The 22,701-nt window shown below is 56.0% G+C and overlaps 3 protein-coding genes across 8 annotated transcripts; 1 reads left to right on the plus strand and 2 right to left on the minus strand.

The window, feature by feature from the left end:
- Nucleotides 1–193: 193 nt before the first annotated feature.
- PAXX (PAXX non-homologous end joining factor) lies at nucleotides 194–2,523 on the minus strand. 2 transcript variants are annotated; one of them, XM_059865292.1, is made up of 7 exons: nucleotides 2,435–2,523; nucleotides 2,294–2,354; nucleotides 2,127–2,161; nucleotides 1,809–1,999; nucleotides 1,207–1,275; nucleotides 665–758; nucleotides 313–550 (listed from the first exon to the last, which is right to left on the minus strand). In XM_059865292.1, exons 1-7 carry the CDS (start codon nucleotides 2,518–2,520, stop codon nucleotides 511–513), a joined length of 576 nt encoding a protein of 191 aa, XP_059721275.1. In that variant the 5' UTR covers nucleotides 2,521–2,523; the 3' UTR covers nucleotides 313–510. The 2 variants fall into 2 exon arrangements, with proteins under 2 accessions (XP_059721274.1, XP_059721275.1); XM_059865291.1 differs by lacking the exon at nucleotides 665–758 and having other exon boundaries at nucleotides 194–456; nucleotides 1,207–1,278.
- Nucleotides 2,494–8,369, plus strand: TMEM141 (transmembrane protein 141). 3 transcript variants are annotated; one of them, XM_059865285.1, is made up of 7 exons: nucleotides 2,494–2,627; nucleotides 2,732–2,798; nucleotides 2,910–2,993; nucleotides 3,168–3,299; nucleotides 3,924–3,981; nucleotides 6,909–7,028; nucleotides 8,121–8,369. In XM_059865285.1, the coding sequence occupies exons 1-7, from the start codon at nucleotides 2,499–2,501 to the stop codon at nucleotides 8,323–8,325; spliced, it is 795 nt and encodes a 264-aa protein (XP_059721268.1). In that variant the 5' UTR covers nucleotides 2,494–2,498; the 3' UTR covers nucleotides 8,326–8,369. The 3 variants fall into 3 exon arrangements, with proteins under 3 accessions (XP_059721268.1, XP_059721269.1, XP_059721270.1); XM_059865286.1 differs by lacking the exon at nucleotides 8,121–8,369 and adding an exon at nucleotides 7,245–7,579; XM_059865287.1 differs by lacking the exon at nucleotides 8,121–8,369 and having other exon boundaries at nucleotides 6,909–7,579.
- ENTPD2 (ectonucleoside triphosphate diphosphohydrolase 2) lies at nucleotides 6,140–20,498 on the minus strand. 3 transcript variants are annotated; one of them, XM_059865281.1, is made up of 9 exons: nucleotides 20,398–20,498; nucleotides 11,337–11,454; nucleotides 10,695–10,845; nucleotides 9,912–10,071; nucleotides 9,592–9,819; nucleotides 9,007–9,273; nucleotides 8,697–8,816; nucleotides 8,285–8,419; nucleotides 6,140–7,276 (listed from the first exon to the last, which is right to left on the minus strand). In XM_059865281.1, exons 1-9 carry the CDS (start codon nucleotides 20,443–20,445, stop codon nucleotides 7,076–7,078), a joined length of 1,428 nt encoding a protein of 475 aa, XP_059721264.1. In that variant the 5' UTR covers nucleotides 20,446–20,498; the 3' UTR covers nucleotides 6,140–7,075. The 3 variants fall into 3 exon arrangements, with proteins under 3 accessions (XP_059721264.1, XP_059721263.1, XP_059721265.1); XM_059865280.1 differs by lacking the exon at nucleotides 20,398–20,498 and adding an exon at nucleotides 17,449–17,802; XM_059865282.1 differs by lacking the exons at nucleotides 9,007–9,273; nucleotides 20,398–20,498 and adding an exon at nucleotides 17,449–17,804.
- Nucleotides 20,499–22,701: the final 2,203 nt, after the last annotated feature.

Raw genomic sequence — 22,701 nt, forward strand, 5'->3', positions numbered from 1 at the left:
GGCAGAGCCCACCGTCCTAGCTCTCCAGAGGGGTTGGCCAGGTTTTAACCACACACCTGTCAGCCCACTTGCAAAAAGCTGGCAGGGAAGGGAACTTCTCTGAGGCCCAGACATCTGGGTTCAGCTGAAACAAGCCCAAGGCTTCATGAGAAAGGGAGAGGCAGAATGGACAGACGCAGCCAAAGAGAGCAGCTAGCTAAAAACACCTTTACTGGCAAGAAGAAAAGCACAGGTGATCTTCCCATTCCACGGTATCAAAGCTCCATCCAAACTCCACCAGTTCAAGGTAAGTGAGGTCAGGAGCTGGTCCCTGCCACCAGGAAGAGCTGCAGGGGAAAAACGCACCATGCTGGTGTCCCCTCTGCTCCATCTGTTCCCCCCAAAGGGGAAAGCTGAGGGGTGGCTGCCAGGTACTGCTGCCTCTGTTGTCTTCCTGGGTCGAGGAGCTCAGCAGGTCTGGAACAACAGGGACACCTCCTCACTCAGACATAGGGATGCATAGGGCTGTCATCAGGAGTCCTCAAAATTCACTCCAGATGGTGCCTTCTTGCTGGAAGGAGATGGAGGAAACATCAAAGTCATGAACCCCAAGCCCTGCTGCCACATAACTTTGGAGCAGAGCCCACAGGGTGCCCAGCGAGCAGCATCCACGCCCAGCACTGACCTTTTGAAACCAGGGTTAATGAGAGACTCCCCCGGTACCTTCCTTTTGCCTGGCAAAGCTGAGCCAGAAGCCTTACTCTTCCTGGGGCTGGGGTCTGCCTCGGTCAGGAACAGGCAGGACACAGATTCCAGGTTACCCAGGAGTTCTGGCAGCCCTGCCAGTCCCTCCATGGCCAGGGGAAGCCTCCGGGAGTCAAGCCTGGCAGGACCAGCAGCCACAGAGGGCAAGAAAGGGCCAGACTTGGCCTCCTCTCCCAAAAGGAGCCACGGATATACCACAGCCTCCAGTCTGGAAGCACGGGAAAGGCTGCCCTCCTTCTGAGGCTGGCAATGCCCAGCCTTTGACCTGAGCATCCCAGACACCCTGAGAGCCCTGCCCCTGCTCTGCCTGGAAGAGCACCAGGACAACAGGTGGCTGCCAGCAGCCACAGCTGAGGGCACTCAGAGTGTCCTGGACAGCCCATGCATACAGGACCAGCAGCCTCCAGGAGGGAGAAGACAAAATATTGCAGGAGCAGGACAGGTGCCCCTGGCAGTGCCTACCTGGCAGGAAGTGCTGGCTCTGGGCAGTGCTCTTCTCAGGGCTGCAGGAAGATGCTAACGTCTCCACTGCTACTGCGACAGGAGCCAGAGCTGAAGCTTGTGACAATGCCCCCCAGTTCCGCATGCAGCACTTCAAGCCTCCCCAGTGAGCTCCCTCCACAGCCAAACTGAGCCCCATTCTCCTCTCAGCACTTCCATCCAGACTGCTGCTGCTCCAAAATCTTTCCAGACCCCTCAGACAAAGATATCTGTAAGGCGACTCTGACATCAGGATGCTAGTGTGATGCTGGCCATGAGGACAAGGGCTGTATTTCCACACAGAGATATTCGACTGTGTCCTCCCGGCCCAGTCAGGGTCTCTTCTGCCTGTGGAGGTCTGGTGCAGACCCTGGCCAGCTTCGAGAACGGGCCGGCCCAAACAGGGAAGTGATGGGCAGCAGCTCTTCTGCCGGTCTATTGGGACCGGAGAAGAAACCACCTGGGGTGAAGCCCTCTCCTGCTGCGGCTGAACTGGGGCACCTAATGCACTTTAGGTGGGGGCGACGATCCCATGAAGGTGGCAGGAGCTGCTAGCCCTCCCCTCTTCTAAACCCATCACGGACCTTCCAGACGCTTCTCCAGGCTCTCGATGCGGCCGGCCATGCCGAAGACCAGCGCCTGCAGCTGGCTGCGCGCCTCGGCGGTGGGCAGCTGGGCGAGAGCCACCGCCGGGCACTGCGGCTCCTCCGGCAGCCGCAGCGCGGCCGGAGCCGGGCCCAAGCTCAGCGCGGCGGCCCCGTGACCCAGAGCGGCCCTGCGGGGAGCCGGGGTAAGGGACGCAGGAGAGAGGGGGGCCCCGGGCGAGGTGGGGCCTAGGGTGGGCGGAGCCCGGGGCGAAAGGGTGCCCGGAGCGAGGGAAGTCCCAGGGCGGCGGCACCCACCTGAGCATCGCGCCGTGCTCCGCCGGCGGGCACCGCTGCAGAGGGAGAGAAGAAGGAGAGCGCGTCCAACACGGCCTAGCTTGGGTCCAGATCCATCCCTGCCCCGCCAGCACGCCGGTCTCAGCCGCGGGCTCTCCCGCCTCCCCCTGTCCCCCCCCGGTACATACAGAGCCGAGCGCCGGGCAGCCACCGAGCTCCCCGGCCCAGACCTCCATCGCGTCGGTCACACTGCGGGAGGAAGCAGCTCGGTCGGGGCTGCTCAACCCCCGCCCGTCCCCCACCTGCTCCTTCTCCCGCCCCACTCTCACTAGACGACGCCGTCGGGTCCGCAGTAGCAGAGGAACCGACCTGTCCCGCTTCGGAGCACATGAAATGGCCCCGCCGGTTCCGCCATGGCCGCGACGGAAGGGGCGGGTCCTGTCCCGGGCCGGGCCCGGCATGCTCGCCATGGTGAATCTGGGCGTGCGGCGGGTGGAGGATGATGTGGCCGCCAAGCACCCGGTGCGCCCCGCGGGGGACATGCTGGGGGGCCTGGGGGTGCGGGGGGGCCCGGGACTGAGGGGGTCGGGTGGGCCTCCGGCCCTCGCACTGACGCCTCCTCGCAGGCGCTGCAGCAGTACGCGGCTTGCCAGTCTCACGCCTTCATGAAGGGCATCGGCACCTTCTTGGCAGGTACGGGCCGGTCCCGCCACCCCGGCATCCCCCGGGCTGTCCTTGGCCGCTCCCCGGGGGCAGCGGGGACGTCCCGGCCGTGTCCGGTAACCGCGGCCTCGGTCTCGGCAGGCAGCGGGGCCGCCTTCGCGGTGCAGAAGATGGCGCGGCAGAAGCTGCCATACAGCCTGCAGTGGAGCCTGCTGTTGGCTGCGGGTAAGTGCCCAGCTCGAACGGAACAGAGGGCTGTTTGCCACTTATGGGGGCTCGACTCTGGCTCCAGGCACCTCCCTGTGCCGCGGTCCCCAGGGCTCAGGAGGGTTCGGGGCAGCAGGTGCTGTCCCCACCGTGGTGCTGCTGGCACTCCCAGGAGCACCTCGGCCGCCCCAGCTATAGGGTCCCTCGGAAGCTACGTGGTAACCAGAGCCGAGACGCAGAAATGCTCCAACTTCTGGATTTATCTGGAGACAGGCAAGTCCCCACAAGAGCTCTCCATGACTGCTGGGGTGTCTCAGCCCACAGGTACAGTCATATCTTCCTATAGCTTTGCCTGAGCTTGTTGTGCCTGCTTCTTCCCTGCTGCAATAATTACTTTGCTGTCTTGTAATTTAGCTGGTGACCATGTCATTGCCAAAAATCTCATTATAAGTCCCACACTGGCACCCTGCAGCCAAGGGGTGGGAGCAGGAGCACCAATGGTGGGTGGAGTCCTTACCTAATTTCATGCCTCCCCTGTCCCTCTGTGCACCCGGCACAGTGGGTTCCTGAGCAGGGGTGGTGGTGTGGGCTGGGTACACTTGCTGCTGTCTTCTGCCCTGCCTGCTTTCGGTATTCACAAAAGCCAGCACAAAAGGCTTTTTTGCTGGAAGAGGAAGGAGAAGGTAAGGGATAGAGAGAGCAATTGAGGTGTGGAGGGATTTGCTGCCTGGTAGGGTGGGCAGAATTGGAGGGGCATCAAGACAGCCGCTGCTGGACAATTCTCGTTGCTGCTCGCTTCCTTCTCCCATACATACCTTGAGCTCCCAAATCTAGGCCAACTTGAAGAGGCTTTACGTGCTTCACCAAGGCTCTGTGGTTCTTTGTCCATGCCTGGCAAACCTACCAGTGTAGTTGGAGGTCCAGGGAACTTGTACTTTCTTGTTGCAGAAAACCTCCTTAATGCAGAAGACAGGGATGGCGCTGCTACACTGGTGAGGAGGAACAGGTATGGTGACGTGGTGGACTAGCCAGCAGAGCATAGCCTGCCGTGTCCATGTCCCACTTCACCCCTTCCTGTCTGCCCAACCTGATGCTGCCCATGCTGTCCATGAGGGTGGTGGGCTTGCTGACACTTCTGGAAAGCGCAGAGGACTTGATCCTGCCAGAGCAAGTGTGGTGGAGGCACCTCAGGGATTGCTGCCTGCCCCATGGCCTCTGCACATTGCACTGGAGGTACAATAAAAGTTGAGAGCTGAATGCACTTGTCGTGGTTGAGGTGAAGGGCAGAGCAGGTGGTGAATGTCAACCTGAGGCAACCTCTGCAGTGAATGTTGGAGCAGAGAGCTCTGGTCCCTCTGTGGTGATGGCAGTTACAGTCAGTACTTGGATTGCTCTGAGACTGCAGGTGTGTAGTATTGTCCACAAGGGTCCCAGGATGAGGGAAGAGACGAGAAAGTTGACTCCATGTATCAGAAAGCTTGATTTATTATTTTATGATAGATACTATATTAAAACTATACTAAAAGAACAGAAGCAAGGATTTCATCAGAAGGCTAAGCTAAGAATAGAAAAGGAATGAATAACAAAGGCTTGTCTCTGACAGAGACAGTCTGCATAGGTGATCTGTGATTGCCCCTTCATTAAAAACAACCAGATGAGACCAATCACAGATTCCCCCTGTTGCATTCCACAGCAGCAGATAAGAATTGTTTACAGTTTGTTCCTGAGGCCTCTCAGCTTCTCAGGAGGGAAAAATCTTAAGGAAAGGATTTTTCATAAAACATGTCGGTGACACAGGTGCAGATAGGTCTGGGCTAAGTCGTGAGGGTAGAGCTGTTGTTGTGTCACCTGTGTTTCCTGAGCCCAGCCAGTCCCCATGTCCCTTCCACCACAGCAGCAAGGCTTGTCATATCTACCTGAACAGGCCTGAGCTGAGTCCCACAGCTGGGTGGCCTCTGGGGTGTCCCCTTCCCCTGCAACAGAGCTGACCATGTGCCCAGGGCCCCTCTCTGCAGTGCTCAGCTGTCATTGGCTAGTCTCAGATTGCCCATCCAGATCCATAACTACTTGGCAAAGTAATCCCATGCACACAGTGGGGCATGTGGGGTTTTTCCATGTCAGACTCCAAGTTTTGACTAGGTCAATTGTCTGCTTTTAGTGGACGTCCAGCTCTGATTCACCTGCAGCTGAATTTCTTAGAAGAGGAAACCCAGCCTGATTTCAGGGAGCTGCCCAGGTTCTTAGAGTAGTGTTTCAGCTTCAGGAACCGTGTGAGGTACATAGACAGGCCCTGAACGTCACCACAGGAGGGAGTTCCTGTGCTGAGGAGATGAGCTTGGGGAGGAAGCTGGGCTTGGAGGTTCACAGCATCCTCTGAACTGGAATTGGGCTTGCCCTGTGCAGAGAGATGGGGAGCAGCCATTTGAAGAGCTGAAAGCAAAGTGCTGCAGGGAGCAGGTATGTTAAGTCAAGCATAGTATTCCAGGAGTTCAGCTGGAGCAGGAAAGGGTGTTGGGGAGCAAGCAAACCCATGGAGCAGAGTTGGTGCTGCCAGCAGGAGCAAAGAGGGCAGTGAGAAACTGCAGCTCCCTGCAGCCACTCCTCTCTAGTGTTTGTGGAATGTGCAGGGCAGGGGGAGACTTCCCAAAGGATTGGAGAGCTTGGACCAGTCCCATGCAGCTGCTGAGCACTGTGATGTGTGTCCTGGTGTCTGAGCTGCCAGTGACTGCAGCAGCAAATGTGAGCTGCTTTGCTGCTGCCCTTGAGCACCAGAGCTAGGCCCTGGCAGTGGAGGCTACTGGCAGGTTGTTTTGCTGGGGGCTGTGGCAGTGAGAGACAGCTTGAGCTGCCTGCTCCTGGCTTTGGGGTGACTCTACCTCCAGCACTGGGGAAGCACAAGCTTGGTGACTGTGGCTGGCTGGAGCTCCTCCACCTCCAGGTGGGCCTGGGTCTGGCGTGAGGTTTCCAGCCCACCTTCGTCTATTTGAGGTCGTCTCCAGGCTGGTAGAGCGCACAGAGCTGTGATGGTGTCTCAGCACTGGACAGGCTGCAAGGGCTGAGACCTTTGGGCAGAGCCTGACCTGTGGATGTGGCTGAGGGGTTCTGCCCCCATCGGACAGCCAGGCTGAACTGCCTGTTGCTGATCACAAGCCACTGAGCCATAGTAGTGGTTACAAATGTTTATTTGAGATTATTAAAAAAAATCAAGCAAAACCAAACCTTCTTCACCTTCTTGTACATCCCTGTTCTTACTCAAATGGAAATGAAGGTTCATCCTCCTAGCTGCCTGGTGTGGGGTGATGCCAGGTTCAAATACCAGTGCAGAGCAAAGCCCCACAGTGTGGGAGCCTGTTGCCTCTGTGCCAGCATGGCCGTGCACCACAGAGCTGCAGGAACTGGGGTGTGCAGGAGTCTCTGGATGTGGCAAAAACAAGTCTGGCATAGGAACCATGGGGGTAGTGAAGGCATCATGTCTGGTTGTTGAAGGGGGACCTGGAAGCTGCCATCTTCCCACATGTGGTTGTTGCTAAGTCCTTACCCAAAGCTGAGGCAAATGGCCAAGGAAAAGACCTTACCTTCAGGAAGGTCACTGGGGTTTGTACATCAGACAGAAAGACAACGTGAGCTTCAGGTGATGCCTAGAGCTCCCCAAGGAGGCAGGGCTGATGCTCCAGGGACAGGCTAGTGAGGTTGGCTGTAAGGACTAGTGTAAGTAATGTTCCCCATTCATACTCATACACATGAAAATTAATCCTGTTGTTGCTTGGGCTCATTGGCTCAGTTCAGCTCAGCTCTGGTGGCAGAAAGATGCCCTAGCTCTGAATGTCCCATTTCCAAGCCTGCTCTGGGGTCCATCCCTGAGTAGTGCAGGGAAACATTTAAGCCCTTCTCCCACAGGGCCAGTGATCCTCTTCTGTCCTTCCTTTCCTGCAGCTTGAGGGCAAAGGGAAGGCAAAAGGACACAGCTATTCTTCTGGGATGGTGTCAGGTTTTGGAGGAGGACATTGAGCACTTGCCACATCCCAAGCATTCAGAGCATGGAGCCTCCAGCAGGTAGGATGGTGCTGGTCCTGCAGATATGGCCCACCCTGTCCCTGCCATCAGATTATGCTGGACTTGCTGTGCCGGAGCAGGCAGATGGCAGTCACCAGGGATGTCAGGGTGGTGACCACAAAGAGCAGGATGAGGATGACCCAGTAATTGTACAGCATGCTTTTGTGGGAGGAGGGGTTCTCTGCCGGGATCATGTTGGTGAGGTTCAGCATGTAGCCCAGGGCCCAGCCAATGGAGGTTTCTCCTGCCTGTGGAAACACCATGGCATGGTCACCATCCAGCCAGCCCAGCTGTATGGGCCTCAGGAGACCATGGAATTGTGTAATCACTGAAGATGGAAAAGACAACTAAGATCATGGAGTCCAACCAGTAACACCAGCACTGCCAAGGCCACCACTAAACCATGTCCCCCAAGTGCCACATCTGCAAATGTTCTAAATCTCTCCAGGGATGGTAACTACCCCATCCGTGGGCAGCCTGTTCCAATGCCTGACCACACTTTCCATGAAGTAATTTTTCCTAAAATATAACTGAAACTTCCCCTGGCAAAATTTGAGACCATTTCCTTGTCCTGTGACATGTTACCTGTGAGAAGAGACCAACCCCCGCCTGCCTACAACCTCCTGTCAGGGTGTTATAGAGAGTGAGAAGGTCCCCCCTGAGCTTCCTTTTCTCCAGGCTGAGTTCCTCAGCTCTCTCAGCTGCTCCTCATAAGACTTGTGCTCCAGACCTTTCTGGGACAGCTTCAGTGTCAGCCCAAGGGAGAAGAGTGTGGGGGAAGCCACAGCCCCCTTGAGCCTCTGCTTGCCCACAGGTCCAGCCAGCCCAGGGACAGAGCAGTGTCCCTCTTGTGCTGAACTGGGCTCATCTCCTGGGAGTAAAACCTTATATGCTCAGGCCAGTCCTCATCTCCTTACACATCCCATAGCGTGTGCAGACAAAAGTACCTCCTGCCCTGAGGTAACTTCCCAAAAAGCCTCAGCAAAGCATTGTTTGGGATGGCTGGTGTCTTGAGGGCCAAGGAAGGGCTGAAGGACCTGATCCGATGACCACCCCAACAGCCAGCTCAGCTCATTTGTTTCCATCCTTTAGGAGATCGCTCCAAAAACTGAGAGTTCCATCCTGCCCTTGTTCACTGAGATCTTCCTTGATTCTGCTTCACTCTTTATCTGTGTGGGATCATCTCTCCTGCAGGGTTCTTTGGCCTAACTCCAAAGAGATACCATGGGATAGGGATGTATTTTGGTGCTACCCACCTTCTTCTGGAAGGCAATGTTGGGGAAGGAGTGGTTGTTGAAGTTGTAGCCTTTGGTGGTGAGCAAATACACAAATGTGCTGACAGCGCAGTAATCTGGCAGCCTTTTCTCCAGCTTTGGGGCTTTCAGGAGCAGCTGGGTGGGATGCACAGAGGGAAAGAGAAGAGAGGTCAAGCCAGCAATGACCAGGCTTGTGTCTGTGGCCTGAAGCTCAGGGTGGTTGCATCTGTGAGGCCAAGGCTACCCCTACCTACCTGAGCCCTCTCCCAGTCCCATGTAGGAGCCATCAATTGCCTTCCCCCTACTCCATTGGTGCCAGGAAACCCAGTGACCTCCAAGGGCTTCTCTCAAAGCCTGGGTGATACCCCACATGAAGCAGCCCCCTCCTTCCCATGATGCCCAGGGAGCCCACCTCACTCCAGCTGGTGGTACAGATGGTCTCTGCAGCATCCTTCAGGTCGCTGGGCATGTGCACGGGTCTTCCCATCACAGTCTGTATGAAATCCACCGTGTAGAAGAAGGCAGAGAAGGCCTGATGGAGGGAAAGGAGCAGCTGTGAGACAGGCTCGGAGTAAACTCTGATCATGAGCAGACACTCTGGCCAATATGGTGGGCACTAACAACTGCTGTTGCAGAGCTGGGGGTCTGAATTTGCTGCCACATGATGCTGGAGAGCTGCCCAGCCAGCAGCCAAGTCACCACCCTCCTCTTATGGGACTTACAATGAAGTTTCCTGAAACCTTCGGCTGGAAAACACCATCAAAGGAGCAGTGAGAGAAGGAGCAATTGGTGAAGTCAAAGAGCTTGCCGACATGCAGAGTGCAGAGGTTCCCATTCCCAGTGCCGACCAAGGTAACAGTGGTGTTGAGGGCAAGGCTTGGCCTCTCCTTCTCCGTGCAGGGGCTGTCATAGATGCTGCTCAGCAACAGGCTCTTGTTGTAGCCCACAGGCCAGCAGGGATGGGAGACAGTTTCTTGGTAGCTCTCAGCCTGCCAGAGGAGGGACGCATGGGGTGCATGAGCTGTGCACAGCACAGCATCCCCAGAGCTTGAGCAGCCAGACACAAAGCAGTTGACAAAAGTGTCTCAAAATGGCTTGGGGTGTCTTGGCTCTAGCCAAGAGCTGCATCATCTAATGGAGATTGTGGGAGATAGCCCTGGGAACACAGGAAAGGGTTGGGGGCAAACCCAAGTTGGCTGGTAAAGGTGTGCAGCTGGTCCAGGGCTGAGGGGACAGTGTAAACACTGAGGTGAGAGGGCAGCCTTGGGGTCATGACAGCCAGCATCCACATCAAGCACACACTGTACCTGGACGAACTTGGAGAGCAGCCTCTTGAGGACCTGGTCCCTCCCATAGCAGAGGAAGCTGTGCGTGTACACTTTGTATGCCTGGCCATACAACTTCAGCATCACCTCATTTCTGGGGTTTTCAATTGTGTCCCTGGTTTCAAAGGTGATCTGTGTGGAAGCACCTCCAAAGTCCATGGCCCCCATGGTCTTCTTCTGAGGCTGGATCCATTCTCCGAGCCATCCTCGCTGAACCAAGGAGGATAAGAGCAGGCATAAGCATATGAGGAGCTGTGCAGCCACCACAGCCATCCCACTGGATGTCACTATCCTCTACTCACCTTGATGAAGTTCTCCAGGAGGTAGTTTGCAGTGACCCAGCCAAAGACCCCTTCCTCTTCCCCTGACAGGATCTTTGCTCCCCGGAAATCAAAAGGGTATGTCTTCAGTGTGGCTGCTACAACTCTGAGGACAGTGTCCGACGCCTGTGGGTCCGCAATGCTGTGGGCCAGGTGAGAGGGCGGAGTGACAGACCTGTGCCACAGTGCTGCAGAGCCCTTCCTGTTCCAACGGCCCTTGAGGGCCAGCACTGCCATAGCAAGGCCCAGGAGAGAGGTGAACCCTTGCCTGGGTACTCATAAGGAATGTCCCAAAAAACACTAGCTAATTCCCCTTGGCTCTGCTGGAGGAGGCAGGTAGCAGGAATGAAGTGTGCTCCTCCCTGCTGGGACAATGGAATCCATCCTGCCTGGGCTGAGTGAGGGGAGCACGACTCCTCCCCTGTGTGCTTTTTGAGGGGTTATTATTCTCACTGTGTCCCATCAGGCTCGCAGTGGGTGCAAGGGATTTTCCTCCTAGCATCCAAAAAGTCTGGGTAGGTTATCCTGGTGCTGGCCCCTCCACCAGCCCTCACTAGGACTGTGCTGGCTGTGCCCTGCAGAGTATATCCTGCTCTAAAAGGCAGAACCACTTCTGCAGGGGACACAGCACTGGGCAGGTGGGTGGTCAAGAGCTTTGCCCAGCAAAAGGGCAACACTTCAGCCATCCTTCACCACCTCCACCCCTGCTGTTTGTGGCAAGCTGGCATGTCAGAGTGGCACAACAGGGCCCCCCTGAGCACTCACTTGAGCAGACGCATGCCAGCCGTGGCGCCCAGGTAAAGCGGGGTGCCCGCATGCTTCTCCTTGGGCACATCTCTCAGGGCCTGGTTCAGGCAGTGCTCCAGGCTTGTCCCAGCCGCCAGAGGGTTTGAGCTGTAGCTGGAGATGCCAGGACCTGTGAAGAGGAAAAAGCATTGCTCCCTGCTGGTGAGGGGGATGATGCTCAGTGGGAAAATGCCTAGTGAGCAGCTTTGCCCCTTCCAGGCTGTCCAAAAGGCAGTTTTCTGTGGGCATGGAGCCATCCAGGGAACAGCCACATCTCTCTGCCCATGCTGCATCCTCTGCTGGCTGACAGTCTGGGAAAGGTTGATAAGTGGAGTTTGAAAAACCGACCCTGGCTCCTCACTGGGCTAGGCAGGGAGCTGGATTGTTCCCTGGTGGTTCAGTACCTGCCAGGAAAAGATAAACCAAAGCATGCACAGCTGCAAGCCTTGGGGAGAGTTGGGAGACATTTTAGGAATAAGGCTGAACCCTTTAGAACATATCACTACACTGGTGAATACAGAGGGAGGCAGCTGGGCATGGCAGGGGCACTCACACCATGCTGCCCTGCCACAGGGATGCAACAGACACCGTTACCAGCCCCAGACCAGGGCAAGCCCTTACCCTCCACATCACACATGCTGTGCTCGCTGACCACCCCGGTGTCATTCTCCTTGTCTGCAGGCCACTTGTAGATGAACATGGCGGTGTGGGAGGACCCAGCGTCCAGCACGATGCCATACTGCAGGGGGAAGGCAGTGGGTCAGACCTGGAGGCTGAAGGTCCCCTGGGTGCTCCAGCCCTTACCAAGGGAAGGCACTGGGGCTCAGTGCACAACCCGTCCACACTCCTACCCTGTCAGTGCCCAGCAGCTCCGGAGTATCATCTGGCAGAGGTAGGCTTTGCTCAGCCCAGCCTGGCACTGCTGGGCCCACACCTGCCTAAAGAGGGCACTGCCTGGCATGTTACTGGGAGTGGGATACTGGCCATTCTGGAATGCTATTTGGAACAGCACAGGGACTCTAGCTTTTGGGTAAGGGGACCCTGTTGAGTCCAGCTCAGGGGGCTCTTCCCGCACTGCAGGCTACCATCACTCCTGGCTGCCTGCTGAGCCATGCTAGACGGTCCCTGGGACTGGTGATGGGGAGAGACACCTGAAATGGCTCCTTGGGATGCTCTTGGCCAAAGAAGGGCAGCCAGGCCCCTCATCCCTTCTGCCCTTGTATGGCTTGGCTATTCTCTGGCTATAAATAACCCTGCTCCTCCTGCCAAACAAGGTTACCCAGCTCCCAGGGAGGGGACACCATACATGCTGCCTGCAGCACCCCTGGGCATAGCTCTCTGCCTGACCCCTGCTGCCCATGGTCTCAGGGTTGCCCATACTGGCCCCCACTGTGCCCCCTCAGGGCTGTGAGTATGGGGGGAAAGCAAGGCAGGAGACAGAACCACCCCAACTGAGCATCTCTGGGCTGAAGCCATCTAAGGCTTAAACCTCCTATGAGTCTCTGTCTGCTCCTGCCCTACCCAGACTCAATACAGCCAAGGGCTGGAGTAGGCAGTTCCTCTCCCTGCCTGGAAGCCACCCCAGCCCTGCCTGCCATGGGTGCCCCACGCTACCCCTGTCCGTATCACCTGGTTTTCACCGGCTCAGGCAACAGAAGTGTCAAGGACACCCGAGGTCCCCACTTATAGGTAGCCTCAATTACACCATGAACCCAGGGCCCTGCACCAGTGGTACCTCCTGCTCCCTCAGAGGACCATCTCACGTGGTGACCCTCCCAGATTTGCCCAGTGATTTGTGATTTGCTCGTGCCCTGGGCCAAAAGCTACAAGCTAGCAGAGAATCCCCCTCTGTGGCCAGGCTGGAGCAGTGGAGTAGCTTCAACTCCTGACAAACACTGGAGAGAGGAGGAAAGAGGCTGACAACTCCCCCAACACCTCTCCCCAGCCTCCTGGGCTGGGTGCTGGCGTGAGTGCTCTGGGCAGGCTTAGAGAGCTCTCAACACTCTCTTTGCCCAGCACGTGGCACCCCAGTCTGTTCTTGCCAGAGCAACCTCTGCCTTGCCTTGCCTTCCTGGGATCCCGTCACCCCTGTGTCCCCAGGTGAGCAGTCACCGACCAAGCACAGGAGAGTCTGAGGAGGGTCCAGCCCTAGGGGACCCCCTCTGTCCACCTCAGTGGCACATGTGCCCACACCCTCTGTAGTCACCATGCAGATGTCTCCGGTTTGCTCACAAGGCCCTGCATTACCCCAGATATCACTTGAAGTGACACTAGCAGGAGCAGGGTGACAAGGCTGTCCCCATCAGGAAAGCATGGGTAGGTCATCCCCAAACTTGGGGCTGAGCACAGCCAAGACCCTAGGAATAGTCTCCAGCCCAGAGATGCCATGGAGGGGCTGAAGTCCACAGAGAGGGACAAGGCTGGAGACAGGGATATCTACATGGTGGCAAGGGCTGAGAGATGCTGTAGTATGAAACAATAAGGATGACCTGCAGTGCCAGGGATACCTGGTGCCACCCACCAGGAGTGGGGTCAGCCTGGGAGGGGGATGCCGGGGACGCCAGATTCACCCCATGGCAGGAAGGGACACATGGCTGGCTCTAGGGCGAGCAGGAGGAGACCCACCACCTGTGACAGGGGGAAGGCTGGTTCCCAGGGTTTCTTCCTGCATTCAGCAGGGCTGACTTGGCTGTGCCTCACTTCCCACCCCATGGAGAGCTGGTACCAGGATGTATTCATGGGGGTACATACCTGGGGTGGAGTTGCACATGTAAAGAGATGCACAAATGTGTATGCACATGTGCACGCATATCCGTGTGCATGTCGTCTACATGCTGCAGGAGTGCGCATGTTTGTGTGTGTGTGCATGGGCATACAAAGGTGTGTGCAGCTTTAGGTGTGGATGCAGGTATGTGGGGGTGCTTACATGTGGGTGTGCACAGGTGAGGTATGCGTGCACTTAGGTGTGCCAATGTGTGTGCACATGGGTGCACATGTCTGTGCACACATGCATTTAGGAGGGGTGTGTGCATAGGTGTGCGTGGGCACACATACCACATTGCGTGCCCAGGGAAGTGCAGGCAATGAGAGGCAGCACAGAGCCTACAGCCAGAGCAAGCCCCATGCAGAGGTGACATGTTGAGGTGACAGCTGGGGCAGGATGCAGAACTGGCTGCGCATATAGGCACATCCTAGTGCCCTTTACTGCCAACACCTGTGGGTCAGGGTGGGGGTATCTTCTCTTAGACCCCCAGCCCATTGCCACCAGGTGTGGAGTGGTGGGTGAGGGGAATCCCGTGTGTCCCCCAGCCTTGGCGGTTGTGGATGCCATGGGACAGGGAGAGAGAAACGGCAAGCGTTTCTCACAGCGGCTTGTGAGAGATTTTAGGGAGTTGGAAAGATGTGATAACCTGTTGACTATAAACAACTTGCAGGTGCTGTTTTTCTACCTTGTTTTTCCACCTTGTTTTTCCGTTCCTCTCAAGGACAGTGCGTGAGAAAGATGTTTCTATTTGTTAGCCAATAGAATAGAATCTATAATATCGCTCTATAAAAACCGCGCAGTTCTTTTGAATAAAGCGCTTCTTCGCCTTTGCTATGATCCTCTCGCCTGTTCCTGCCCTGACCCCAGCGCGCGAGCGACAGGCAGTGGCAACAGCAGCGCTTGCCCTGGCTGAGGTAAGGTGCTGCAACACGATGGTGCTGCCTTTGCAGAGAGTGCCTGGCCAATTGCTGCCACAGCTCACCCCACAGCCACCCCAGCAGGAGAGGAGTCACTGCAGCTTCGTGCCAGCCCCTCCTGAGGGCACGGGATTTGGCACCCAGCTTGTCCCTGTGGAGAAGACATCCTTGCCTGGGAGTGGTAAGCAGGGGTGAGAATCGTGTGCATAGTGCATGAAGGCACCAAGGCAGACATGGGCAGCCTAGTATGTTCCCAGTGATGAAGAAATGTTGTCTCCTCCAGTCCCAAGGGTACCTCATGCCTGCAGCATTCACACAGAAATCATGAATGGGATCACCTTACAGTGGAGTGCAATGGTGTCAGCCCCTGGCCCCAGATCATGTCCCTGTCTTAGCTTCTGTCCCTGCCTAGAACCTGGGCTTGGGCATCAGAGCCACCACATTCCCCAGAGTGCGCTGCTGTGTGGGTCTGAGTCACAGCTGAGCCATGGACATAGGCAGGTGGGCTCCAGGGGCCCTACAGGTGGGAAGCCCCAGGAAGGAGGATAAAAGCCCACCCTGATAGTGATTTGCAGTGTAAGTGCTGCCCTCAGCTCTGCCAGCTTAGCTGCCCTGTGCCTGCTAACAAGTACACTGCAAATGAGGGCTGGGGTGACACAGGGATGCCCTGGCGCACTCCCACACCAGCACCTGGTGCCCATCACCCCTCTCATCTGCCTCGGCATGTTTACCTACTGGCACCCAGGGCTTTGGCAGGGCCTCATGCATCTCCTGGTGGCACAGGGATTTTTCTAACAGAACCCTCTGACCAGACCCTGGTGATGCTGCAGGCAGGGGCGACACAGACGCGTCGCCATTGTGGCCCCACACTGGGACAGTTTTCCAGTGCCAGCCCTATCTCTGCTGCCTCCTAAGTTACCCATGGTCCCAAGGGCTCTTCCTCAATGCAACATCACTCAGGCCAGCCCCAGTCAGGACTGCTCAGTCCTGAAGCCCCTGCAGAGGGGGCACAGAAGACTGTCATGTTCCCAAAGGCCATGAGTAGTGCTTGGGGCTCCTGGTCAGTGTATGGCTCTGCCCAGGGGAGGAGGCAGATGGGGACATTGAGAATGTCCCATGTGCTGCTGGCTGGCAGTGTGCTCCATGGCCATGCCAGGACTCCAGCCCCCATCCCACAGGCCCTCCAGGCTGTCCCATGTCTCATGAGGGGCTCATCCCTGGCCTCCCACCATTCTGCCTTTCTAGAAGGTGGTGAGATCATGCAGCACTCAGGTTTGCAGTGAGTTGTGACAGGTTTCCTTCCTGCTGCAGTAGCCACAGCAGCCACAGGACATAGAAATTGCCAGGGATACATTTGCCAAAAGAAGAAAGAAAAGGGGTGTCAAGAGCAGGCAGCAGCTCAGGGCAGTCAGGCCATGACCTCCACTGCAGACCTACGAGGGAAGGATCAGTCCCTCAGCAGCAAGATAACTAATCCAGGGTGGTGTTAGGGCTATATTCCATGCAAAGGAGCTGGAAAGGGAAAATGTGGAGCTGTAGCTCATCAGTGAACAGCACTATCCAGCAGCTAACATGGACTGAGTCAGCAAGGACCAAATCTTGTCCAGGCCATCAGAAGATGTGCCCAGGGTCTCCCATGGCAGGACCGACCTCTAAACCATGTGGGCATCTTTTGGCCTGAGTTAAAATGACACAAAGTTCTGCATTCTCAAAACAGCACTGGGCTCTGTGTGAAAGCAAGTCCTCAGCACCTTCTTGGTGCCAGCCTCATGGGAACAGGCACTGCTGGACACCAAAGCACACACCATGCTGGACCTCATTGCACTGAGTCCCTGGGCCAGGCCTTGTGCAGAGCAGGGTCAGGACCCAAGTAGGTGTTCAGGGATGCTTGGCCCCAAACCACAGCAGTGCCTGCAGACTAGAAGGTGCTAGCACTCAGAGGGAGAAAAAGCATCAAAAAAGGCACAAGAAAAAAAGTTTCTGGGAATTAATTTGCTTTAAAACCAAAGGTCTATCTTGGAACCAGGAAGAAGAAAGGGTTTCTAGGCTGATCCAAGTGCTACATATTTTATATTAGATCGTACCGATCTAATTCCTCCATGTTCCAAAAGATAAAATCCACTTTGAAACCAGCGCAGGGCACTGCCCAAGATGCCACAGCATGTGGTAACAGGTGGAGAAGAAAGGTGTCACAGAGAGGGAGTTAAAAATTGGTAGTTACACTAAGAGCAAAAAGGGTCATCTTGTCTAAGCCTGCTTGTCTTCATTACATATGACAAACCCAGAGAGAAGGCAGCAGCACATATGGCATGCAGACTGGCTCAGAAAGTTTCCAAGTAAGTTGCTTGGGATGAGAAAAAGGGGGTTTTAGATTAAATATTTTTCAGGACAAGAGCCTGGGACTATTTTAAAACAAAAGACTTGTCCTACAAAGGGAGTACTTGGCCAACAAGAAATTGTTCAGGAACCTCTTTCATCATCCAAATTTATGACAAAAAATTTTTAAAAAACAGCTTGTATTCAAGGGAAAGTGCATTTGTCACCCAGCAGCACTGGCTCAGGCAATGCAGTGGAGCCCGGGGAGATGCTGGGGTGCTCAAGGAAGCCCTGGGCCAAGCAGAGCAGCAGCAGATGCTGACTCGGCTGCTCTGACCTGGGGGGCCGCTGTCTTTCAGTGTGTCCAACAGATTCCCCTCCCAAAGCGCACGTCCTAAGGCACAACGGATGGACGGCCGAAGGTCCCGCAGCCGGCGGGTGCCGCAGCGGAGATGCCACGCAACGGGTCTCGCTACTGGGGCAGCTCCGTCCCTGCGCACCCGGCGGGGGCTGCTCCCTGCGACCCTCCCCGCAGATGAGGGACCCCTCAGCCCTGGCGCCTCCCGTGACGCTGGGGATCCTCTGATGCCGGTGTCTCTCCCCCCCCAGTATTCCCGCACACCGAGAATGCCGCACACCGATGTGCCCAGGGCGGCTCCCCCAGCCCCCGGCAGCCCAGGACCTCCCGGTGCCCGCCGCCACTCCGCGCCCAGTCCCCCCGCGCCGCCCCGCTCACCTTGAAGCCCGGCGGGCCCCGTGCGTCCCCAGAGCCGAGGAGGAGGAGGAGGATGCCCAGTAGGCAGCCGAGGGCCAGGAGCAGGAGCAGGGCGGCCAGGCGGCGGGCCATGGCGGAGCCGGGCAGGTGAGCGGCTCGGCAGCGGCGGCGGCGGCTCCTGCCGCTCCTCCTCCCCCGCCTCCTCCTCGCCCGCCTCTCCCGGCTGAGTCACCGCCGCCCCGGCCCACCCGGGCGGGACACCGGGCTCCGTGGCACTGCGCGGGGCGGCCCGGGCTGCGAGTCCTGCGGCTGCCCCGGAGCCGCACTCAGATCTTCCTGCCCCCTCCGCCCCGGGACCAGACCGATCTGCCTCCCCCAGGCACCGTTCTTTTGCCCAGGATCAGCCCCAGCCCGGCCCCTCTGGTACCGCCCCAGCCCCAGAATCAGCTTTGTCCCTCGAGCATCACCGTCACCGAGAGGGCTCAGCCCAATCCTGTCCCTCCTCCCTGGGCACAGCCTGTGTCCATGGGATCAGCCCCATCTACCCCTCCGGGCGTGGTCCTTGACCCCAGGCTCAACCCCATCCTGCTCCCTCCCTAGGGCTTAGCCCTTCGATGGGTTCATTGGGATGTGGGAACATCCTGAGACACAGAAAAGCTCCAAGAACCTCTCATCTACAATGATTAACAGCTGTGGTTGTGTTCCTGCTTTTAATCATCACAAGAACTTCGTGACAGCCCTGAGGAGCCCAGATGTATATTCAGGCTGTTTTCAATATGGTCACGAGTGAATAATGTGATGCATTTGCATAGGGAGCAGTGAGCCAAAGGAGGTTTGGTTCCTTCCTCTGAGAAGGACATTTGCAGCTTGCTTACACAGTGGGATACAACAGTGAAGAAAATAATAAACAAGGAGAGAAGGCTGGAGATCACAGCTCCTAGAGCAGCTGGGTTGCAGGCTGCGGGTCACAACCTCACACTGCGGGTGTGAGCTGAGACTCCTCACGCCTGCCTCATTCCTCAATACTTTCTTGAAGCAAGGAGCTTTCCTGCCGCTCACAGCTGACCCCTGCACAGCACACAATGCACCATTGCACCTTCTGCAGAGCTCCCTGCCCATCTCCGTGGTATTGGGGTGCAGAGGTGCTCATGGGGCTAAGCCTTTGCCCAGGGCTTTTGGTGCAGGAGCCTCCAGTCCTGATGCACCACTCCATTGCACAGGTTCTGCAGCTGAAAGTCCCACAAAGGATGAGCTCCAGTGCTGTCCCCACCTTCACTCTGGCAGTGCCCATCACTGTGGAGCAGGGCTTCTCTGTAGGACTGCTGTGAGTCTGTTTGCAGGGGTTTACCTCCTCACTTCAATGCATTAAGCACTTAACTCTGGAAAATCCGTGTTAATCTATTCCATACATTAATATATTAATTTATGTGAAAAAAATTTGCTTTTGCTGCTGATTATGGCACAGGAAACCACAGTCCTGTCCCTGAGGCTCAGCACAGCATCATTTCCACTGCCTTTCTGCCTTCCCAGGCTGACTCTTCTCAAGTTTCTAGGGGAAAAATACCTGCCTATTATTGACTCTTCATGCTGCCCATCTCACCTTCTGAGGCAGTCATCTGCCATCCTGTACAGTGCAACTGCAACAGGGATTATCATAGAGAGATCTTTTCTGGATTTCACTTAATCCCTCTCTCAAACCTCCTGCTTCACCTTTAGATGGACAGGCAATGAGGTCTTCAAAGACTAAAAAGGAACAAAAAAATCTCTTTTCTGAATGGTGGGGAGCAGAAACAGGGTTGGAGGAACCCTGTAGGAGTAGGGATGGTCCCCTTGCACCTCATCCTTCTTTTGGTTTTGGGGACTTTGGAGCAAGTTCCTATCTGTCAGGTGGTCCTTGCTGTGGTGGGACCCATCCTGGGAGATGTGAGTGTCCTCCATACCTTGGTCTTGCACAGACTTGGCCATCCTATTCCCAGGCTGTCCATGGGTGGCTTTGAAAGGGGGGGCTGACATCCCTTCCCTTCCCTTCCCAGGGTGGGCTGCTCCTCCTCTTCATGGAGTCACTTTTGCCGCCCTCTTTCCAGCCCCAAGGGGGTAGGAGCTGAGGTCTGAGGTCTGAGGGAGCCTGTGCCAAGCCCTGGACAATCACTGGTGTCCCAGGATACTCAACCTCCAGTGCAAACAGGAAGGCACCAAAAGGTTGGACATGCTGGTGTGGAAATACTCCCATTCCCAGGGGAATGTCAGCCAGACAAACACATGTATAGCCAGAGAAATACCCAAATACCCTGTGACAGTATGTTCAGGTGGGGAGCACCCCAACACGGCTGTCTGAGCTCAGCCCAGCCAGGGTCAGGCACTGCCAGCTGCTGCCCCAGTAAGGGGGGTGGGACGGATGTGGGGGCGCTCATGTCAGTTTTCCTTTCCCATGTAGCCCTGTCAAGGCACCATAGGCTGGAGAGCAGGGCACCGAGGGTGGCAGTGCTTCTACCCATGGTGTGTGGGCAGCCCCAGCCACTGACAGGGAACCCAGCCATGTCCCTGAGGAGGAGCAGGTGTCTGCACTGAGGTGGCTGCCCCAGGTGGGCAGTGCCTGAGCTCCAGGCACTCCACACAGTGTGAAAAAGCAAGCGAGGGGCAGGGAAGGGTTTGCCATGGAAGATGATGCAGGCAACTTGCTCCAATGGCAGGAGGTGAGAGCAGCCTTGTTTGTCTGAGGAAACAGAGATGTGGATTTTGGGCACCATCAAATAAAGGCAAGAACAGATGTCACCTCTTCAGGACTTGGGCTGCAAAGCATAAAATCTGCCCAAATGAACAGGTTCAATGAACAAGCAGCTGTGTGGGGAGCCAGCCCAGCACAGCTGGGTTGCCCTGCCACACTGCCACTCTGCTGCCTTTCTACCTGCCACGCTGTCTCCTGTCTGCCTGCCACCCTGCTTGCCATCTGCCTGCCTGCCAGTGTCTTACCTCTGTCACTTCTGTTGATGTCCACAGCACTGCTCTCCATATATTCATCCTGCCTTGACCATTCTCAGGGACAGAGGCACGCGGTGAATTTTTAGGCAACTGCTTTGATAGTGGGAGGAACAGATCCCCTCAGCATAACCAGATATGAAAATGGCATTGAAACCTGAAATAACCAGACAATCCACCAGGTGCAGGAGCAGGGTTTGCTGTGGGGCAGCAGTAAGTTCCCCACAATTTAATGCCAATTTTTCGTTATTATTACAGCCTGTGTCACCACCATGATAGGGCCACAGCAGCAAGGGACCAGGTTAACCTGCCTGATCTCACAGGAGAGATCTCTCAGGAGCCCAAACTCCCTGCTGTGCTGGTGTCCTTGGATCACCCCATAGCTGCATAAACACAGAGAGCTTAATCTCAGGTAAAGCTGGATGAGAATGCTGGTCAGTGGCATGCCTGAGGCACCTGGAGGCTCTTGTCTGTATTTCTACATCCCCTGCAGCTGGTGTGGACATGGGCTTCAGCTCAGTTACTCAGGGAGACATGGCCTCCCTCCAAGCAGAGGCACAGACTTCCAGAAAAGACAGGGCATGCTGGCACCCATCCCAGCTGGGCAGAAAAGCCTGTCCCCACCATGGAGCAGGGGAAACAATCCCTGGGGGCAGAGTGGAATATGAGTACAAAGAGGAGGTAGAGAGTGCATTAGTCACCCAGCAGTGCCGGGGACCTCCACTTCCCCAGACAAAGGATAGAGGTTTTCTCATCTATCTCTTCTTACAAAAGGCTCGGAGGTGGGGCCACCTGGGTGAGGGTTGCAGGGTTGAATAAGGGATCAAAGGAGACACTGGAGCAGGAGAAGTAACTCTCTGGTGGCTCTGAGAGGTGGAGTTTTTTGGTTGTGGGACTCAGGGCTTCTCAATGGTTTTGTAAAACATGAGCACATCTGGGAGCTCTGGTGGGCGGCCCTGCAGCTCCATATGTGGTTGGGGAATAACAGGAAGAACACAATGAGCCTGTAGACACTGTAACAGGCTGCTGTCCAAAGGGAGGGGTTAGGGACAGGGTTCTCTGCTCCCATCTGCGAGCTCCTCAGCCAACACCAAGTGCAGGGGGCCATTCAATCCAGAAACATTCAACAGTTTTGGGATTGGTCCAGTGCAGGCCAGCCCTAAGCAATGCAAAAACAATCCCACAACATACTCCAGAGCTGCTCCAGAAAAACATTGGTCTCAGTCCTGGCAGAAACCCCGGGGGTTCTCACTTGCTCCTGAGGGAGCACTGGAAGCCAGTGGGGTTCCTCTGCAGAGGCACTGTCCTGGTTTAGGGCAAATTTGGGAGAAAACCTCCAAAAGGGGGCCCCCTAGAAAACAAAACCACACGGCCCCTCCCCCTAACCAGTTTGGGAAAAATTTCCTTGGAGACAAGTGGAAAGAACCTGTTTATTTAACAGGCAAAGCACTCCCCAGCACAAAAAATGAACAATAGCAGATGACAGAACTCATTGGCCACTCTGAAGAGAAGACAAATTCAGAAAGTCTCTCCTGTGGGTGCTTGCTCTGTTATCAATCCCTCCAGCACTGGGAAAGGCTGCTGCCCAGAGGAGGCCCCCGTAGGCCACAAAGTGCAAGCTCTCGGTGCTCCCCAGGTTCCAGTCCGGAGCAGGTTTGAACAGTTCCAAGAAAAGGGAAAGAAGAAAAAACAGTCCGGGGAAATTTCTCTGCCTCAGTCAGCTAAACCAACTAAAAAGCAAATGAGCGCTCTGTTCTGCTCCGTCAGTGCCCAGACAACACAGTGCAGCGCAGAATGTGGAAGAGTGTTGCTTTTAGGGTAGTGAGTGCAGCCTGATAACAAACTGCTTGCTTCTTCTCCCCGTCTTTGCTCTCAGAACCAGTCTTGAATGCACAGAATATAATATCCAGCATTAACTGAACAGACGATTGGGGATACAAGCATCATAAAGTCACCCTAGGACAGGCACTCAGACCAAGAACCATCAAGGATAGAGACAGGCTGGCTGGAGGGAAGCCTGTGGCAGCCAGAAGGACATTTGGGACAGCATGAGGCTGCAAAGGTGCTCCCAGAAGGAGCACAGCCCCATCTGCCTCTGAATCACAGACCAAGGAATAAGGGCAGGGACTTTTTCCTTTGGTCTCAGGTTGGGCTGAGGCTGCTTACCCATCCACAGGCTGTGGTCCATGGGAGAAATCCCCCAGCCCTGTTCTCAATCCAGATCCCAATCCCACTCCCATTCCCAATCTCAGCTCTGCCTGGGAGCTGCACTGGAGGCACAGTCAGAGAAAGGAGTGG

The sequence above is a fragment of the Haemorhous mexicanus genome, chromosome 21 (assembly GCF_027477595.1).
Source record: "Haemorhous mexicanus isolate bHaeMex1 chromosome 21, bHaeMex1.pri, whole genome shotgun sequence".
Classification (NCBI taxonomy): Eukaryota; Metazoa; Chordata; class Aves; order Passeriformes; family Fringillidae; genus Haemorhous; species Haemorhous mexicanus.